The sequence below is a fragment of the Uloborus diversus genome, chromosome 3 (assembly GCF_026930045.1).
Source record: "Uloborus diversus isolate 005 chromosome 3, Udiv.v.3.1, whole genome shotgun sequence".
Classification (NCBI taxonomy): Eukaryota; Metazoa; Arthropoda; class Arachnida; order Araneae; family Uloboridae; genus Uloborus; species Uloborus diversus.
This window is the reverse complement of record NC_072733.1, coordinates 87023379-87040399: the sequence shown is the minus strand read 5'-3', so window position 1 is coordinate 87040399 and position 17021 is coordinate 87023379. Positions and strand designations below refer to the sequence as shown.

Here is a 17021-nt window from a genome sequence, read left to right as displayed (position 1 = left end):
GATGTACTGTCGTCCATCGCTTGTGAAATAATGCATAATCAGGGCTTAACTTTAATAAAATCATCGCTCCTTGAAAATCGCAACCTATCAAGCTATAGAGAATTATTTTCTTTGTATCAGTTTACTCGAAATAAGCTAGACGCAGATGTTTAAAAAATATTTCTAAACGAGATGATAATACATTTAATATTTCAGTTTTCAATCATCAAAAATTAAGAATAACGCTTATTAGTTAAAATGAAAGTAAGTCGTTCTTTATATACGAAATTTGACACTTGATAAGCGTTATTTTTATGGAATCATATGAGCTATTCATCTTTAAATGGTTCATGTCATGAATACGTGCCGCATTCAAATTGATTTTTATGATTGAATTGATCTTACTTGCAAATTAATTTCCCGAGACTTATTTTAAAGCAGTCGAAGAAAACTAGTTTCCTTAATTACACAGTTGCACTTTTATTGGCAAGAACGATTGAATATTTAATTATTTAATGTTAAGAAGGTTTATCTGATATTGTTTAAAAAAGGGTTCAATGGCGTTTGTAGTATAATTTTAATTTCAAGGTACTTGCAAAATTTTAAAATCCATTGATTAACTAACAAATTTGATTTTATGAGAAAACTCAAAGTTTTTTGTGGTAGTTCATTAACAGTTAGTATTCTGGTGCATTAATTTGGTCTGAAAAAAGTCTTTCATCATTGATATGATGACAGGCAATCTGATTGTATGCGTAATATATATATTTTTCCTCGAATTCTCATTTTGACCTCTGATTTGAAAAACACTAATCTCATTGTGTTTTATGCTGAACAGTGGAGGAGTTTTGAATGGTATGACCTTTAACTGTTAATTCATAATTTAGATATATTCCTATTAACAGTGTCTAGAATTGTGCTCGACCCGCTCCCGCTACATCGTACTATGTAGAAAGGATTTATTTCAAATACATGAATTAGGTTACGAAGCAATTGAAGATCTTGGTGCAAGAAAAGGACAACTACATTTTTTGCCGATTATATGTTTCACATTGAAATATGTCAAACCATATATATAGTATTTTTCATTCTGCAAAAGAAAGAGACATCTCTAACCAATATTCTATGCGATATTAAAGGGGAAAAGCTGTAACAGTCTGCATTTCAGGAGAAACGCGATGTAACTCAATGCCTTTTTTTGAAACTTAAGTGTTTTTACACTAGACTCGCCTTATTTTCTTACTAGATCCAGATATCATTTGGATTATTATTAAAGATAAGAAACCTATTTGGATATAGGATTTGTAGCAGAAACGCTCTAGCTCTAATACATAACAACACATCGGTAGCATTATATTGTGTTAAAATGGCATTGAAATTAATTTCATAAAATCAAATTCTAACACAATGTTAAACAAAAAGACAAAAAAAAAATCTTCCAAAATGATTTCCATTTTCTTAAATTTTGTATTTTTTAGACCAAATATTATGTATGGAACTATTCTCTTATTGCATTATAAAATATATTAGCTAATATTTTATAAATCCAAAGTTATTCACTAAAAAAAAATGCGCAACGGTCCTGGAATAATGGGCAGTTCATGGACCTACTTTCTGCCGGTTGCACATTAGACATAAAAAACGGAAATGCTTCCTTCTAAATGTAGGTAACCTTCCTGAAATTAACTTGGAATTTCTCTGAAGAATTCAGAGACCTTCCCAATAAAAGCCACTCATGTGTCTAGAATAAATCCGTAACTTTCAGAAAAACTTTACATATATTTATAGTAGTAGCTTGACATCTTCCTCATTTACCGGGAAAACTTCTAAAGCGAGTACGACCGAAGCTAAGGCAGATTTTCAAGCAAATATTTGCTTGTAATTGTTGAAAAGCTACTTTACCTGGATACTACATTTCTCCTGTGTTTGATGTTCAAGTCAGTCTTTAAGAATAACTCCTAAAATAAATATGGCCGAAGCTAAGAAGGAATTGCAAGCAACTCAAAGCTACAATATATGCAGACTGCATTTCTCCCTTGATTGGGACTCAGTTAATTCGGAGGGAAAGTAACTTAACTGAAGGAGAAACATCAAGTAAAGTAGCCTAATATATTTTTACACTAGTAGCTAAAAATGTTTTTCACCATAGTTCAAATTAGTCATTCATGGATTTTGTTGAGAGTCGGGAAATTTTTTTGCAAAAACCTTGCTTTTCACAGGAAACTAATGAACCTTGAAATCCCAGAAGCAATCAGTGACGTTTCGGATTCGGATTATTTTTAATTTTTTTACAGTGTTTGTTACGTGATCTGCTTAGTTTATAGGGATACATACTGTGATTTTACATGGAATTTCAGCATTTTTTCTCTTAGAGATTACAATCCGATAGGAAAAAAATATCTCTTGACTTAGAACAGTAAGTGTTAAACCTAAATTTATTTTATTCTTGAAATGTTATTGAACTACGCTCTACTGGATTAAAAAAGTTGGGAAAAAAAAGTTTGTCTTACGTTTAAAAATCTGACCCTTTAATTGGTAGGAAAATTAAATGCAAGCATGGAATTTTCACTTAAAAATCGGAAATTTTTGTGAAAATGCTGCTTAATATTGAAATTTAAATAAGGGAAAAAAAACAGAATTTCTATTTATTTATATTGGCACAGTGATTGCAATACCGGTATACCGGTATTTGGAGCTATTTTGTAATTTCGCAATTCCGGTATTTGATGGTTTAGAATACCGGTATTTTCGGTATTAGCAAAAATTTAAATAGTTTTTAATTAAAGAGTTTTCAATTTAATTAATTAGATATCTATTGTTATTTTTACTATAAATTTCTTTTTCGATGACACAGTTCCAAAGTCAATCTATTGAAGTAAAAATTTGGCTTGAAAAGCATTAATTTATAGAATATCAATAGATAAAAGAATCGGAGGATTGCAAAATGATATCCCCCCCCTCCCCATCACCAGATGGAGTGATGAATTGCACTTTCGTGAGTTTGAGTGAACTACGTTTTTATTATCTCCATTTCCTTGACTTGCCCTCTAGTGAAAACCTATCTTAAGTGTAATTACAAATATGTTAGTGCTGTGAGTAATTTATTCCAACCATCAATTGCAGCAATGCTTTATGATATCCTCCTTAAATATTTGTCTTAACTGTACTGAATTTTTAAAAATAACATTTTTTTTGTTAGTATATTGGATGTCTCACTGGTATTAGCGTGCTGATCTATCTCGCTTTATACCAAGCGAAATAATAATTATAATACCTGTAAATAAATTTGTAAAGAGGTAAGGCATAATCAGTTGGGACAAATTTTCAGTTTATATTGAAAAATAATTGTTGCTCGAAGGACAATTACTATATATATATAATAGTAACGGTTCAGCTATAAATAATAATGAAAAAAAGAAGAAGAAAGGAAGAAACACTAACCACACTACAAAAGAAACTCCGACACTCACAAAAACGATTTTTTAAAAACCAACAAGTTAAAGACCGAATTATTTGAAGATGGTGGACTTCAAGGCAACTACAGGGTATCGCGCATTATTAACATTACGGCTTGCGTGGATTCAGAAAGAATATTTTCAACTGAAGGAATGTTTTTCACTAAAATGAGTTCCAGGCTTAGTGACAATTAAAAAGATGCATTATGTTTCTTGCTTTTATTGGTTTCTAGTGTGATATTTGTTTCTTCATTTTATATTTGTTCACAATACAATAAGTAAATAACGAACTTTTTGCACAAAATAATAAAATATGGCAAAGAAAAATTATGCTTTTGAATGTTTTTTTTTTTTTTTTGGAAAATTTCTGATAAAGGTATTAATACTGGTATTCCGGCATCACGTTAAAAAAATATGGAATACCGGTATTGCATTTTTGGTCCGGTATTGCAATCCCTATATTTGCACATCTACGGCATAGTACATTTTGAATGATATAACACCACCTGTTTAATTTAGTATTACGAAAAGATAAGGAAAACTTTTGACATTGAAGATATTCCGTTTATTTTCTTCCTTTATTATACTTCCATTAAAAAAGTTCATCTTTTAATAAAAAATGTCAATTTTTATGTATGAAGGAAATTAAAATTTTTAATGATTTTTAATTTGAAGTTTTAAACTGTTTTTAAACGGGCTATTATGCATTCATTTATCAATTTATTTATTTCCTTTGCAGCTACTTGTTGGGTTCACAATGTTCCTGCTTGGATGTAAAGTTCTCAAAAAAACTAGCGATGAAACTTATAATAACTTTTTAAATCACTCCACAATGGTTCTTGTTACTCTCATTACAGTAGTGAACATATTTATAAGCACGTTTGGGCCTAAAGGAACCATTATGGCAAGATGCCTTGGAGCATTTGCATATCCGAATTCGGACGGGCCAATGTGGAATGCTTTTCTGAATTTCACGAGGGACAACATGGAAAATTCTAACATCAGATAAAGAAGTTGAAAGCAAAAACTAAAGTTACATGTAGTTCTAGCAAATTAAACTTGTGCTTACTCAGTTGTTTATCGTTGTCAAGACCGTGGAAAAAGAAAACCCTGCAAAAACCTTTCAGCATCTTTATTCAGTATGTATTGTACATATAAATATGTATACAGGGGCAGATCAAGCAGCCCCGGGCCCTTAAATGAATTGCAAATAAAAAATAAAACGACTTTTTTGTCTTATTTCGCATTTAAACAAAACTAGGAAATTAGGAATTCACAGTATTTAAAAATTAAAAATCACATCTTTAAAAAAAAAAGAAATATAATTAAAATACATTGGTTTTAGTTTTTGGTGGTACAAAAACGACTTGGACCCCAGGATTTTGTTTCCGTTCGCACCATGATATCATATCTAACAAAACATATGAAGTGTAAAGACCTAAGTAGTAATTAGTTTGGTTTATTTTTCGTAGTTTCATGTTACTCTTATTCAAAAAACATTTACAGGAAAATAATTGTATTTTTGCCTCGAACTTATGATCTTTTTGCTAAGTATTTGAAGCTTTATACTGCTCCTGAAAAAAAAATTTGTTCTTTCAAACGCTTTCTCTTTTATTAATTTAACTAAAGCAAACACTAATCGTAATAACACTACACGGCAAAAAATAATTGTTGTTTTTATAGTAATACTAGTCGACCCGTGCGGAATTCCTCACTGTGATTCGAATCATTTCATGTGGCATTTCGCTCTTTAAAAATTTCAAAGAAAGAACATTATGAAGAAGAACCGAAAAAAGTAAACGGAAAAAAGTAAGCGCACAGAAGAAAAATGTAATTTGAAGACATCAGTAACAAAACCACGTTAAACACAACGTTGTGATAATGTGATCATCGCTCACCTTTTAGTTGTACGTATTTTCAATGCAAACATAAATATCATTAAAAGTGTGACTGAGTGACTCGTGAAAAATCAGTAATTGTCATATGAAAAAACGGGTTGTGGCAGATACATTCCTGCCCATGTGAGCATATGACGAAAAAAAAAAAAGAACATTAAACACTCCAACAAACCGAGAAATTGCACCTTCGTTTTTGAATGCTATTCATTGAAAGAATGTGTAATACAAAACAGCAAAAAAGCTTTTTGCCAAAAAAAAAAAAAAAAAGGCAATGCGTCTATGTTTTGTCATTAGCCAGCACGGTACGCTTTAAAGTTATTCGGAAGACATGGAATTTGATTAAAGAATGAGGAAGATCTCGCGTAGCGATTGAAACAAACATTGTAGAGAAATTATAAATTAAACTGAAAGTAAGTGTTTTTATTTTTTAAAATTGATACAGTTTCCAATAGCAAGCTGCATTAACCGTTACGGCTTGAATGCCAACACATGTTTTGCTTTTAATCGAACACTTAAAATTCAAAACCCAAACCAGTTGAACTGAGTCCGTTTTTTAAGTGTAATTTTTCGAACGTAGACAAAATGTATTCCCCCCCCCCCCCGCCAAAAGCAGAGGAGTAGAAAATGATTTCTTACTAATGAAGTTGATAATAATTTTAATGTTTTATATCGTATTCGAATAAATAATTAAAGGTTTACTGGGTGAAACTCGTAACTTCAATGTGTCGTATTATTTTTTCATTTATACATAAGGTCGAACACTGCTATTAGAAAAAATCTGCGTTTTGCATACAATGAAAAAGCTTTTCTGCACAAAAAGGATTCTCTTGAGGTCTGAATTTTTAAATCAAATGCTTTTTTATGCTTACATTATGCTTACATTATGCTTAGTGGTCTGAACGGAGCCAAAGCTTTAAAAAAAAACCGAAAAATACCCTTCGATTAACAGTCAACTTAATAATAACTGTAGCCTGCATAAAGGAGTCGAAACACCACGTAGCATTCCTATCGCTTTTATTTTATTTTCTTACGTGTGTTTTCTATTGTATGTTATGAGTACAGGCAATGCGTAGTATTAATCTAAATTTGCTATTATGTCGGACAGCCCGGGCGGGCCCGAAGTTCAGCTAGTTTATAGCCGAACGCTATACCGAAAAAAACTGATCAGTTGAACCGAACAACTAAGTCCAGTGCTTTTAAGCTTTATTTAAAAAAAGAAATAAAAAACAGGTTAATTGTTTTTTTTTTTTTTTTTTATCGAAAGCGACGCAAAAAATTGCGAAATTGTATTAAAACTTTGCTTTAAAAAAAAAAATCTGCATAAGGACTACAGGCTGCATCAAGGCTTTCCAACAACAAGGGGCGTTTCCGGAAGCTTAATTTTTAGATCGTAAGTCTATTTTTCGTCATTAACCGGACTGATAAGTTTTAAAATGTGGGTTGAATTTCTTTAAGAAATAAGAAAGATCTCGCATAACGACCGAAAAATAATCCACAGAAATAATATACAAGAAAAGATATTGAAAAGAAGTGTTTTTGTTTTGGAAAATTTACACAATTTGTTATCGACTGCTGCTTGAACCGTTATGACTTAGATGGCAGCACGTGTTCATCATTTAACCGCACGGTTAAAATACAAAATCAGTTGAATTAAGTTCGCTTTTAAGCGTAGCTTTTCGAATGGAGTAAAAATGTGATACGCTATTTGTTTTTTGCCAAAAGAAGAAAAGATATATATATATATATTACTCTTCAAGTTGTTAGTAATTTTAATGTTTTACTTCTTATTCTAAAGAATATTATTAATTTTAAATGAAAAGAGTAATTTCAATTTGGGGTAGTAATTTTTTATTTGTACAAATTGTCAAAAACTCATTAGAAGAATCTACGTTTCAGTATGCGATTTTTTTTTCTGAACAAAAAAATATATAACAAAGAAAAAAAACCCTACAATTAAGAATCAACGTAGCTTTATGTTGTACTAAGATTTTATAAAAGGAAGGAGTATTTCCATTTTATTTATTTATTACCTTCCTTTTTTCATTTATTGTATTTAAGCGTTCGTGTAATGCGTGATATTTGTCTAATTTTTTTGAGGCAAAATCGTCCGGACTTGGGCCCGAACATTCGTTTTTCTGGTTACCAGCTGAACACTCTGCCTATCGAGCTATTCAGCTCTGCTGGTCACAGCGCAAGTTAAACTTATAAATTTAACCGAAAACCTCAGTCCGGTGCAATAAAACATGTTTTTTTGACAGAAAAAAATATTTTTAGACCGTGGGTCTATTCTTCGTCATTAGCCTGCACGATAAGCTTCGAAATAAGTAAATCAAAGAAATCGATCAAGAATTGAGGAAGATCTGGCATAGGAAAAAAAAGAGGCTACAGTAATAATATATAAGGATACTGTTATATCCTACAGTTTAATACTGCTCTGCTAAATAACAGAGAAAAACTGTAAAACTGTTTTAGATTGCGCAAAACGATACGGAAAAGATGTTTTTTGTCACAAGGGTAGTTTAAAAGAGAAACTAATGAATTCAAGGTATAGACAGATATGTTGGGTTACATTTCAGGTGTGCTGAGGCACGACTGCTCATCCGTAATTCAAATTAAACTTAAGTACTAGTTACACTCATGTTTGAGAAAATTGCAACACCACGAAGGACTTATGCGAGTGAGCTGAAAATTGCAGGAAATGTAAAGTAGGGCATGATATGCAAATGATTAGAATTGCAGACCGGTACCGCATGCGTATGCTGAGCAGCGCCCTCTGAACGGCGGATCGAACAGAACATAAATAGACGGCTGTAACGAGGCGTGTATGATTATCGGTGGTTATATGCTAGAGTAAACGTTAACTGAATCTTTACTATGCCTCTTCAACGAAAGAAAGCGAAATTTGAGCAAATTTTGGAGTTTGAACGGGGCAGAATCGTCGGCCTTCGTAAAGCTGGATTGTCTTATCGTGCAGTAGACGCTCGTGTGCTGCGTAACAGAAGCATAATCATGCGTGTTTGGAAGCAGTGGACGGACGAGGGTCGGACAGCTTGGAAATCCGGGAGTGAACCCCGAAATGTGACGTCAGCTCGCGATGACAGACACCTGGTGCGTATGGCGCTGACGGACTGCACAGCTTCTTCCAGACAATTGGCAGCACAGTGGTCAACAGCTACAGGTGTTTCATTGTGTGCTTCATCAATTCGGAGACGTCTGCTGCAGCGTGGGGCTGGCCGCAAGGATTCCTTTATACAGGATTTCTTTCACGCAAAACCATCGCGGCCTGCGGCTACAATGGGCCAATGAGCATAGGAGCTGGCGTGCTGATTGGCAGCGGGTCGTCTTTTCTGACGAATCCTGCTTCAATTTGTAGCACCATGATGGCCGAATTCGTATCCGGCGCTATGCCCGTGAACGGCACATTCCGGAGTGCATTTTTGAACGCCACAGTGGACGAACACACGGAGTTATGGTTTGGGGTGCCATAGCATAGCATGGACGATCACAATTGCTACGAATTGTGGGCAATTTGAACAGTACCCGATACATAAACGAAGTTTTACAGTCCCAAGATATTCCTTTCCTGCAAGAATTTCCAGGGACTGTCTTCCAGCAGGATTATGCCTGTTCACATGTCGGCAGGACTGTCAAATCCTACCTTGATTCGCAGCAGGTACAGCTTCTTCCTTGGCCTGCATATTCCCCGGATATGTCACCGATTGAACATGTGTGGGATTTCGTTGGGCGGTGTCTTGCTCGTGATCCTCGTCCTGTTGCTTCGACAGAAGAACTTTGGTTGCGCATACAAACAATATGGAATACTCTCCCGCAGGCAGATATTCAAACTTTGTTTCTCTCCATGCCGAGTCGTGTAGCAGCTCTTATTGCGGCGCATGGTGGCCACACAAAATACTAATTTCTATCTCTTTTTATTGTTTGTTTAGTTTGAAAATGTAATCATTTATTTGTACTATTACCACTCAACTGTGTATTAAATTCCATTCAATTATGATGCTTCCTTCATGGTGTTGCAATTTTCAAAAACAGGAGTGTATATTATTCAATCCCTTTTCCTCAAAATGTAGTTTTCTTTATCGTCAAGAATGTATGCAAAAAACCAATGTTTATTTTGAAGTCATAATTCGTATCCCAACATTCGTTGATGTTTACTTTGCAATTTCTTTTATTTGCTAAGTTGTAGCGATTGCTTCATAGCAAAAATCCGAGTAGTTGTTGTGATTCTGAAGATTTTACTGTGCGGATGATAGTTTTTAAACATTTTCTGAAACTCAAATTAGGTTTAAAAAGAAATCAATTCCTTTCTTGATTGTATTTATTGTTATTAGATTATCAGATTTTGTTTACAATTATATTTTGTGTTATATAGAATGTTAGTTCTATGATAATATCTAGCAAATAACATTGATAAACAAGAAATTTTTTGTTTGGATTTTTTAGGATGGTGATTTTTCCATTCAGAGATATCCTTGCTTTAATATAAAAACAAAATATTTTTGTTTTTGAAATACTTTGAGTTTGCAGAAAAATTATCACGAAAGGGACTAGTCGATGTCATTTAGACAGGTTTGACCCGACACTATTTCGCAAAGTGATTTTATCGTGCAAACAATTATTTGAATTGCATAACATTTCATAGCCTTAAAAAGGAATTTTTTTAAAATGTATCTTTGCGGCGAGTGTATCAGCACTAACATAGGAAATATGATGTCGAATTGGTAAATTAAAGTCCCCAAAATAAAATTGTATGCTATATTTGGTTTATTAAAGGGGGATCATGACACCCCATGGTCCTCTGTGGATCCAGAAGTTCTATTGTATGTTGATTTCAAATGTGAAAACCTGCGTTGACGAAAACGAAAAGTAATGTCCATTATTCTGTTAAACAATGACTGACGATTAATATTTTTTTTATCAAGAGAGAATTTACTGAACAAAAGTATAAATAATAACAGATACTAATGTACTTGATTAAATACACTTCAAATACGTTCAGCTGTAGGAAATGTATATCAATGTACTGCAAGCAAACTGAAGATTTTGGTGTATAATATCTAGAACTAATATTGTAAAAATACATAAATGAATATTCTCCATTGGAAAAAAACTAAGAACCAAGAAACCATTGTTATCAGTATTTTTATGCATCATTTAGTTTATCTGATCAAAATATTAGCTATACACTCAAGAAAAAAAATAAAATTTTTATTGTACAGTGTAATTTGAACAAACCAATATCTTTGAAATCAAAATAAAAATAACATCAAAATTTACTTTAAAAAAAACGTAATTTTGAGATTGACAAATAATAAAGCCGTTTTTTAGAAATACATTTTTGAATAGACGCACCATTAACATATCGCGCCCCGTCAAGGCAAGTAATGCAACTCAAAAAAAAAAAAAAAAAAAGAAGAAAAAAACAGCTTTGGAGAAAATCAAGGTTTTACGCAATAGTAGTTTTAAACGATCTAGTCTCAAATACGTGCAAAAACATTATAATGTTATGCTTACTGCTTAGTTCTTGTTGTCTACATTATTAATGCCTACTAAAAGTTCCAAAAATTTTCTTTTAAATTATGAAATTTTAATGACGTGTCAGTCACTATAGATTATATTGTTTTTTACGCAGTCGCGCACCAGTTATCTGAGCTAACTTTGTACGAGTTTTGTGACAAGAAAGAGCATTAAATATAGATTATAAATCAATAGCTAGTACGATTTTCCCGAATTTTGAGTTGTGTCACTTTCTTCGCCGGGGTGCGATGTATCACTTAACAACATAAAATAAGTATCTGACGTGTAATGTTTTGATGACATAAAAACGGAAGAAATGAAAACCGCTTCTTAAAACATTGGAAAGCAAAAGATTGTTTTTAAAAAAAGCCAGACAACTTTGTGAGAAAAAGTAAGTTCGCGTATACTGTTAAAACTACAGGATGCATTCGGCACCTTTCAGGGGAGAAACGCTTATTCACCAGCGGCACCCAATACGGAGCTGAAATCGCACCTCTAAATAGGGTGAAAAACAGGCACCTTTTAAAAAATAGACAGCCGGAGTGAAAAAAAGGAACCTTCGGGGAGAGAAATGGCACCCCTACTATAGATCCTTCTCCCCCCTCCCCCGTATTGTGTGCGTTTTTGAATACAGTTGTGTTTTTTTTTTTCTTTTTTTAAGTTTTGTTTTGATTTATGATATTCTACGTTTTGGACATTTTTCACATTGAACTCGGTACTGGAAATGATTAAAACATAAAATATTTTTTTAAAGTATATCTTTTTTCACTACTCAAAATTTTACATATATGGTTGATAAAAGGGGAATCACTTTTTCTTGGAAGTTTGAAAATTAGAGAAATAGTGAAAATACACTAAATTACGAATTATAGTCGTACTGGTTTCTGTTTTCTCTTAAACTGAAAGAACTAGTCACATACTTGTTGTTTAGTCGACGGGTGCCCTGCCACCCAAAACTTTTTTGACCCTGCTCATAAATCGCACACCTAATACAACACCGCTACAAGTAAAAAATTGTCAATTTTGAGTTATATACATGTCCTGGTGCATTTTTATTAGTTCTATTAAAATGCAAGATAGCCACAAGGGGAAAGAATAACTTTAATCTTATTTTTGGGATGTGTCTGTGTGTTTCTATAAGAATTTAAGCTGACGCGCATTCCATTTAAATTGATTTTTATCGAAAGGCAGTTTTTGAAGATGTGGCAGTGTTGTACTAGGTGTGAAAATATCAAATGCCACAGCTCTCTTATTCCCCCATTTTTTTTTTTTTTTTTATTAAACAACTCCTTTCCACACTAAATTTTCTCTTGTGATGTCCGCCCTTAAATTTTTTATTTAGACTCTTTCATTGAGTATGATTTCACTTGTCTGGAATACCTTTGAATCATCACTGATAAACGCTAAAAAGTAGTAGAAAAAATGAGCTTCATTACTTTTAATTTAGACACATCGAAATGTAAATTCATTAATAATTAGTAAGTAGGAATTCAAGAATTAGAATAAAAGACCTTTATGAATGAATGGCCTATTAAACTAGAAATTTAAAATATTTAACGATTTTTAAAAGATAAAAGTAACTTTTTTTTTTTTTTGCACCTTTTCAAACAACAACTATACTTCTTTATTTTAATGCTTTTTTTTTCAAGTACAAAATGTGTCATATTCTCACTAAGTAAATAACACATTTAACTGTAACAAGCAGAACATCTCAATAAATACCACGAAAATAACTTTTCTCATAGATTATTATGTGTCCCCCCCCCCCCAAAAAAAAGAAAATCTTTATTGGCTGATTTGTTTATTCAAATTGTCATTCAAAACGACTTCTTTTACGAATTAGCATTGGATTTCATTTCATACACAGTAATTGGCTTGTTGACATTTCTAGTTACAACATCTGTTCCTTCAACTCAGAAAACTCATAAGAAAGCTATCAGAATAATATTAATACCATCGTTCATTTCCATTTAGTAATGTTAAATCTTGAAACTATTTCCAACATTGCTAAGATGTATGATAATTGTTTAGAACATCTCGCCAACCTGTTTATTTTGATCCCGTGGGGGCAGTTACTTAAAGAAAAGTACACAGTTGCATAGTATTTAATGAATCCTGACATTACTAATAATTCTTTTCATTTTCATTCTGATATTTTCTCTTACTTAACACTCTTCTCTATGCAATCCCTCTTTACTGGTTAAGCAATAAATATAAAATATTTACTACGATACGGAATAAGGTGATAAATCTTTATTATTTGTAGACATCTTACGGTAAATAGCAGCAAAATAAATTTTAATTATAATATCTTTCGATTGAATCATAGATGCAATCTAAGGAGTTCCAAACATCAAAATTCTTCTTTTTTATAGCACAGAAAGGTGATTCCTTTCTTTAACTGTGTGATTGTTTTTTGTATCGAACAGAAGTTCACTTGGAAAAGTCGATATTTTTTTCTTCGATACTCGATCTATTTAATTTAAGAAATGTTTTCATTGGATCACAAATTGTTGTGTTTCATATCATGTAATCGGATAAGTGTAATACAGATTGTGGGAAGAAATCCTCAATAAAATCTGTATTAAATTTTTGATAGAGACAAAGAAAAAGAACTAAAGAAGGCGCTCATTTATTTATTTATTTTTTTAAAGATTTTGGTTAACGCTTCTTTAGATTCTCCATCAATTCAATCAGGTAGATTTGTACTGAAGCTCACAAAATGATCCACAAGTGATGTTTATTATATTTGTTTATTTTTCTCAATTCTCAGAATACTTTGCTATGGCTTTTAAATTGATTAGGATCAGTAAGGGCAGCAGTTTCGGTGGGGGAATGACCGACTAAGACTCTGGAAATTTTAGAACCTTTGACTCCGACTCCTTTTGCGCAAAATCAGTCTGACCCCGACTCTGACTCCGACTCCACAAGCAGTAGCAGAGTTGCGAACTTTGAGGGAAAATAACCGACTCCGACTCCGTAGTCCTGGTTAGTGGGGTGAATCGCAACATGGTGTAAATGAAAGCAAATCGCATAAAAAACCTGTGTATTAACTTTTAAAACGAAAATGGTGGTTAGTGATGATTACACAATATAGCAAAGGCATTTTGAAGAGATACGGGTGTTTAAATTAACTGTGTAGGTGCTACCATTGTTTGAATTTGGCACTGAAAAATGTGAATTTTAGTAATTTTTCCTCTCTAGTCGAAGTCCAAACCCGAAGCAGGTGATATGAACTACTTTAGATTGGTATGTAGAACGTTTTAAAAATATTTGGTTATGAATTTAACCTCATTTGGCACTTTTGCGGAGCATCCCAGGTGTTTTCGTCTGTTCTATTCATACGATGTTCTAGGGCAAAGTGAAACAACTAAGAATGTCATACTTAATTTATCTGTTTGCAAATCAATATACATTACACTAGTTTGATGTAAATAACAATTTTGTGTGTATTTTACAGAAATTTAGAGTGTGATTTAGTTTTTTGTAAGATTTCTTTCCTTAGAGGACTTTAGGTTACACTTAATAATCGCGAACGACCCATCAGCCACAAGTTGAATATCGTTGCTCTAAGGCTTAGGATTCCATGGTTCTCCACCTACATCAATCTCATAAGGAAGAGCTTAATTGTTTCCACACTGTTAAAAATTTTCCTTAAATTTTACGGTAAAAGTTATAGGCATCCATGTTGCTAGTGATTTTTACTGTAAAATCATATACTGTAAAATTTTACGGTAGAAAAAACGAGAACGCTGTGGCTAGTTGTACGAAGAAAAAAGAACACAATACTCGCAGTTGTGTCAAAACCTGAGCCGTCGTGATTCGAGGTCGCTTCGTTGTCCACTATACCGAGCGAGCACGGGAAGTGAAAAATAATGGAGAAATATATGCTTCGGATCAAAAGCCACGTGGTGAACAAATTGGCTCTGCAATCGTTTACTTTTTACCGTACAATTTATGGTAAAGTTTTTCTGTACTGGAAGCACTCCGTTTTACCATAATAGTTACCTGAAAAATTTATGAATTTTTAACAGAGCATGATTCCCTTATTCAATGGATAAATAAAAACAAGCTGAGTTGAGTGAAGACAAGATTCCCACACTAAAGAACGAGATAAGTGCTCCAAATAAGGCCACTCTAAAGTTCAGAGCCTATCTCACTCATTAATGATTCAATTGGATTAAATTTTCGTACATTCACCCAGTGACTCATAAAAAAAGAAAAAAATCATTTCATCCTTTTACGCCAATTTAATGATGATAGTAATGCTTTGAAGTAAGCAAAGAATTACTTTAAATATTTTTACCCCAAGTTTGTGCGAACTGAAGCAAAAAAAAAGTTTTATACAGATTAATTTTCCCAATATTAGACAAATTAATGTGATTCAACGGTTAACTCTCTAAATATCGCCAATAGTGGTCAAAATAAAACCAAATTTCAAAAAAAAAAAAAAAAAAAACGCCAAATTTGTCGTCAAGTTGTCAGAAAAACTTGGCGACCAAAAGCTTGGCGATATATTGCCCTTAATCTTAGGGGGGCACCCCAGAATTTTTACATTATGTCCAAGACTACACAATTGCTAAGAGTAATTAAGTATAAAAAAACTTTCACAAGCAAAAAGTTTTTGACTGTTAATACGTGAGATTATGTTTCCTTCTACCTTAAAAACTATAGGGTATATGGAAACGCCTCAATTATTTCCCTGTCAGTTTGTTATAGGTATAGATAATCATAATTTGCAGAATCAGTTTAATGCTTAGGAAGTTCTGCACCAAAAATAATCAAACTGTGACTCGTAGGTCGCATGCGATCCGTTGACTCACCCAAAAATTTTAACCTAACATCATTAAAAATTTTAAAAAATACAAAAAAATAATAATGCCCTGTATTCAACTAAAATACAGCCAAAGGTGTAATAAACATAAAAATTTTATCCTCCAAAATAAAGAAAAACAAAAAAACTCAGCGTTTCCATTTACCCCAAAGAACAAGATTTATGGGGTAGATGGAAGTCAGTTGTATTTATAAAATAGCTGAGAAGGAGAAATTAACACCAGATGTTTTTAGTGTTAACGATTAAAACTAGTTGAAGCCAGTTATATCGCATTTATTGTTTGTGCTGGAGATTCAAATGTAAGATCACTATACTTTATGAGTCACTTTTCTTCCCAGCGTCATCTGCAAAGATTGATGACGCCTATAATTGTTTGAAAACAATCGGAACTTTCAGAATTTCTTCCATATGCCACCTAGTATTCACTTACCAAGAGTTTAGTTTCAAAAATCACCATACGTGTGGAAATGGAGTTTGTTTCCATCTATCCCATATTTCCTTTTACCCCAACTGACTCTACTTGTACTCGTTTAAAAGTAAATTTAAACGATTGGTTTCTTTTTTTTTTTTTTTTGTTCTAGACACTAAATAAAATGTCATTTATTTTTCTACTAAGCAAATATTATTAAAATTTAAATTAATAAACAAAAAGTATCAACTTTTTCAAGGGCTGTTCAACATTTTCCTATGTGATACTCCAGCTTTATTTTTACTTCTGCTTTACTTCCAGTTTTGACAGTCATGCAAGGTCAGAACATTTTCCGAACTAAGAGGATAAGAATATCCTCCCCCCCCCCTTTTCCCTCTTTTAACCCAGATAAATATTTTTCACATAGGAAAATGGAAATCAGTAAAGTGATTGATGGAAGTGGTGTAAAATTCAAAATTATGAATGATAAAATTAAATTTATAGATTATTAGAAAAATATGTTTCAGGTGCAATCATTTTAAGCTGTAAAAAATGATAGTATGTGGCAGTGAGAACACAGGAACGTAAGTGGACATTTTCAAATTTTGAGTAAATGACATTTAAAGTTCTGATCCTAGGTCGGCTTTCATTGAAAAGTTATTTCTAAATTGTGCTGTATAGCAGCACCTACCAGGGCTACTAGTACAATCTCTTGCTCCAACACAGACAAGAAGTTCACCTTCCATTTGTTCAGGACCATCTCAAAATTTTTAATTTTGTCACTTACATGCCTTTCCGTCTCACAGTCTCATATATTCTTTCATTATTGATGTAGGAAGGCTACGTAGACATACTGCCGTGCTAAGCGGAAAAGTCGTATCTGCAACTGAGTTCAAAATGAGAAATTGCCGTTT

The 17021-nt window shown here is 32.7% G+C and overlaps 1 protein-coding gene across 1 annotated transcript in view; it reads left to right on the top strand.

The window, feature by feature from the left end:
- LOC129219304 (ninjurin-B-like) overlaps window positions 1-4620 on the top strand; it is a 109826-nt gene extending 105206 nt beyond the window's left edge. The window contains exon 5 of the mRNA XM_054853647.1: window positions 4174-4620. Within this exon, the coding sequence (XP_054709622.1) occupies window positions 4174-4443 (270 nt within the window). The 3' untranslated portion in view covers window positions 4444-4620. The remainder of the gene's footprint in view (window positions 1-4173) is intronic.
- Window positions 4621-17021: the final 12401 nt, after the last annotated feature.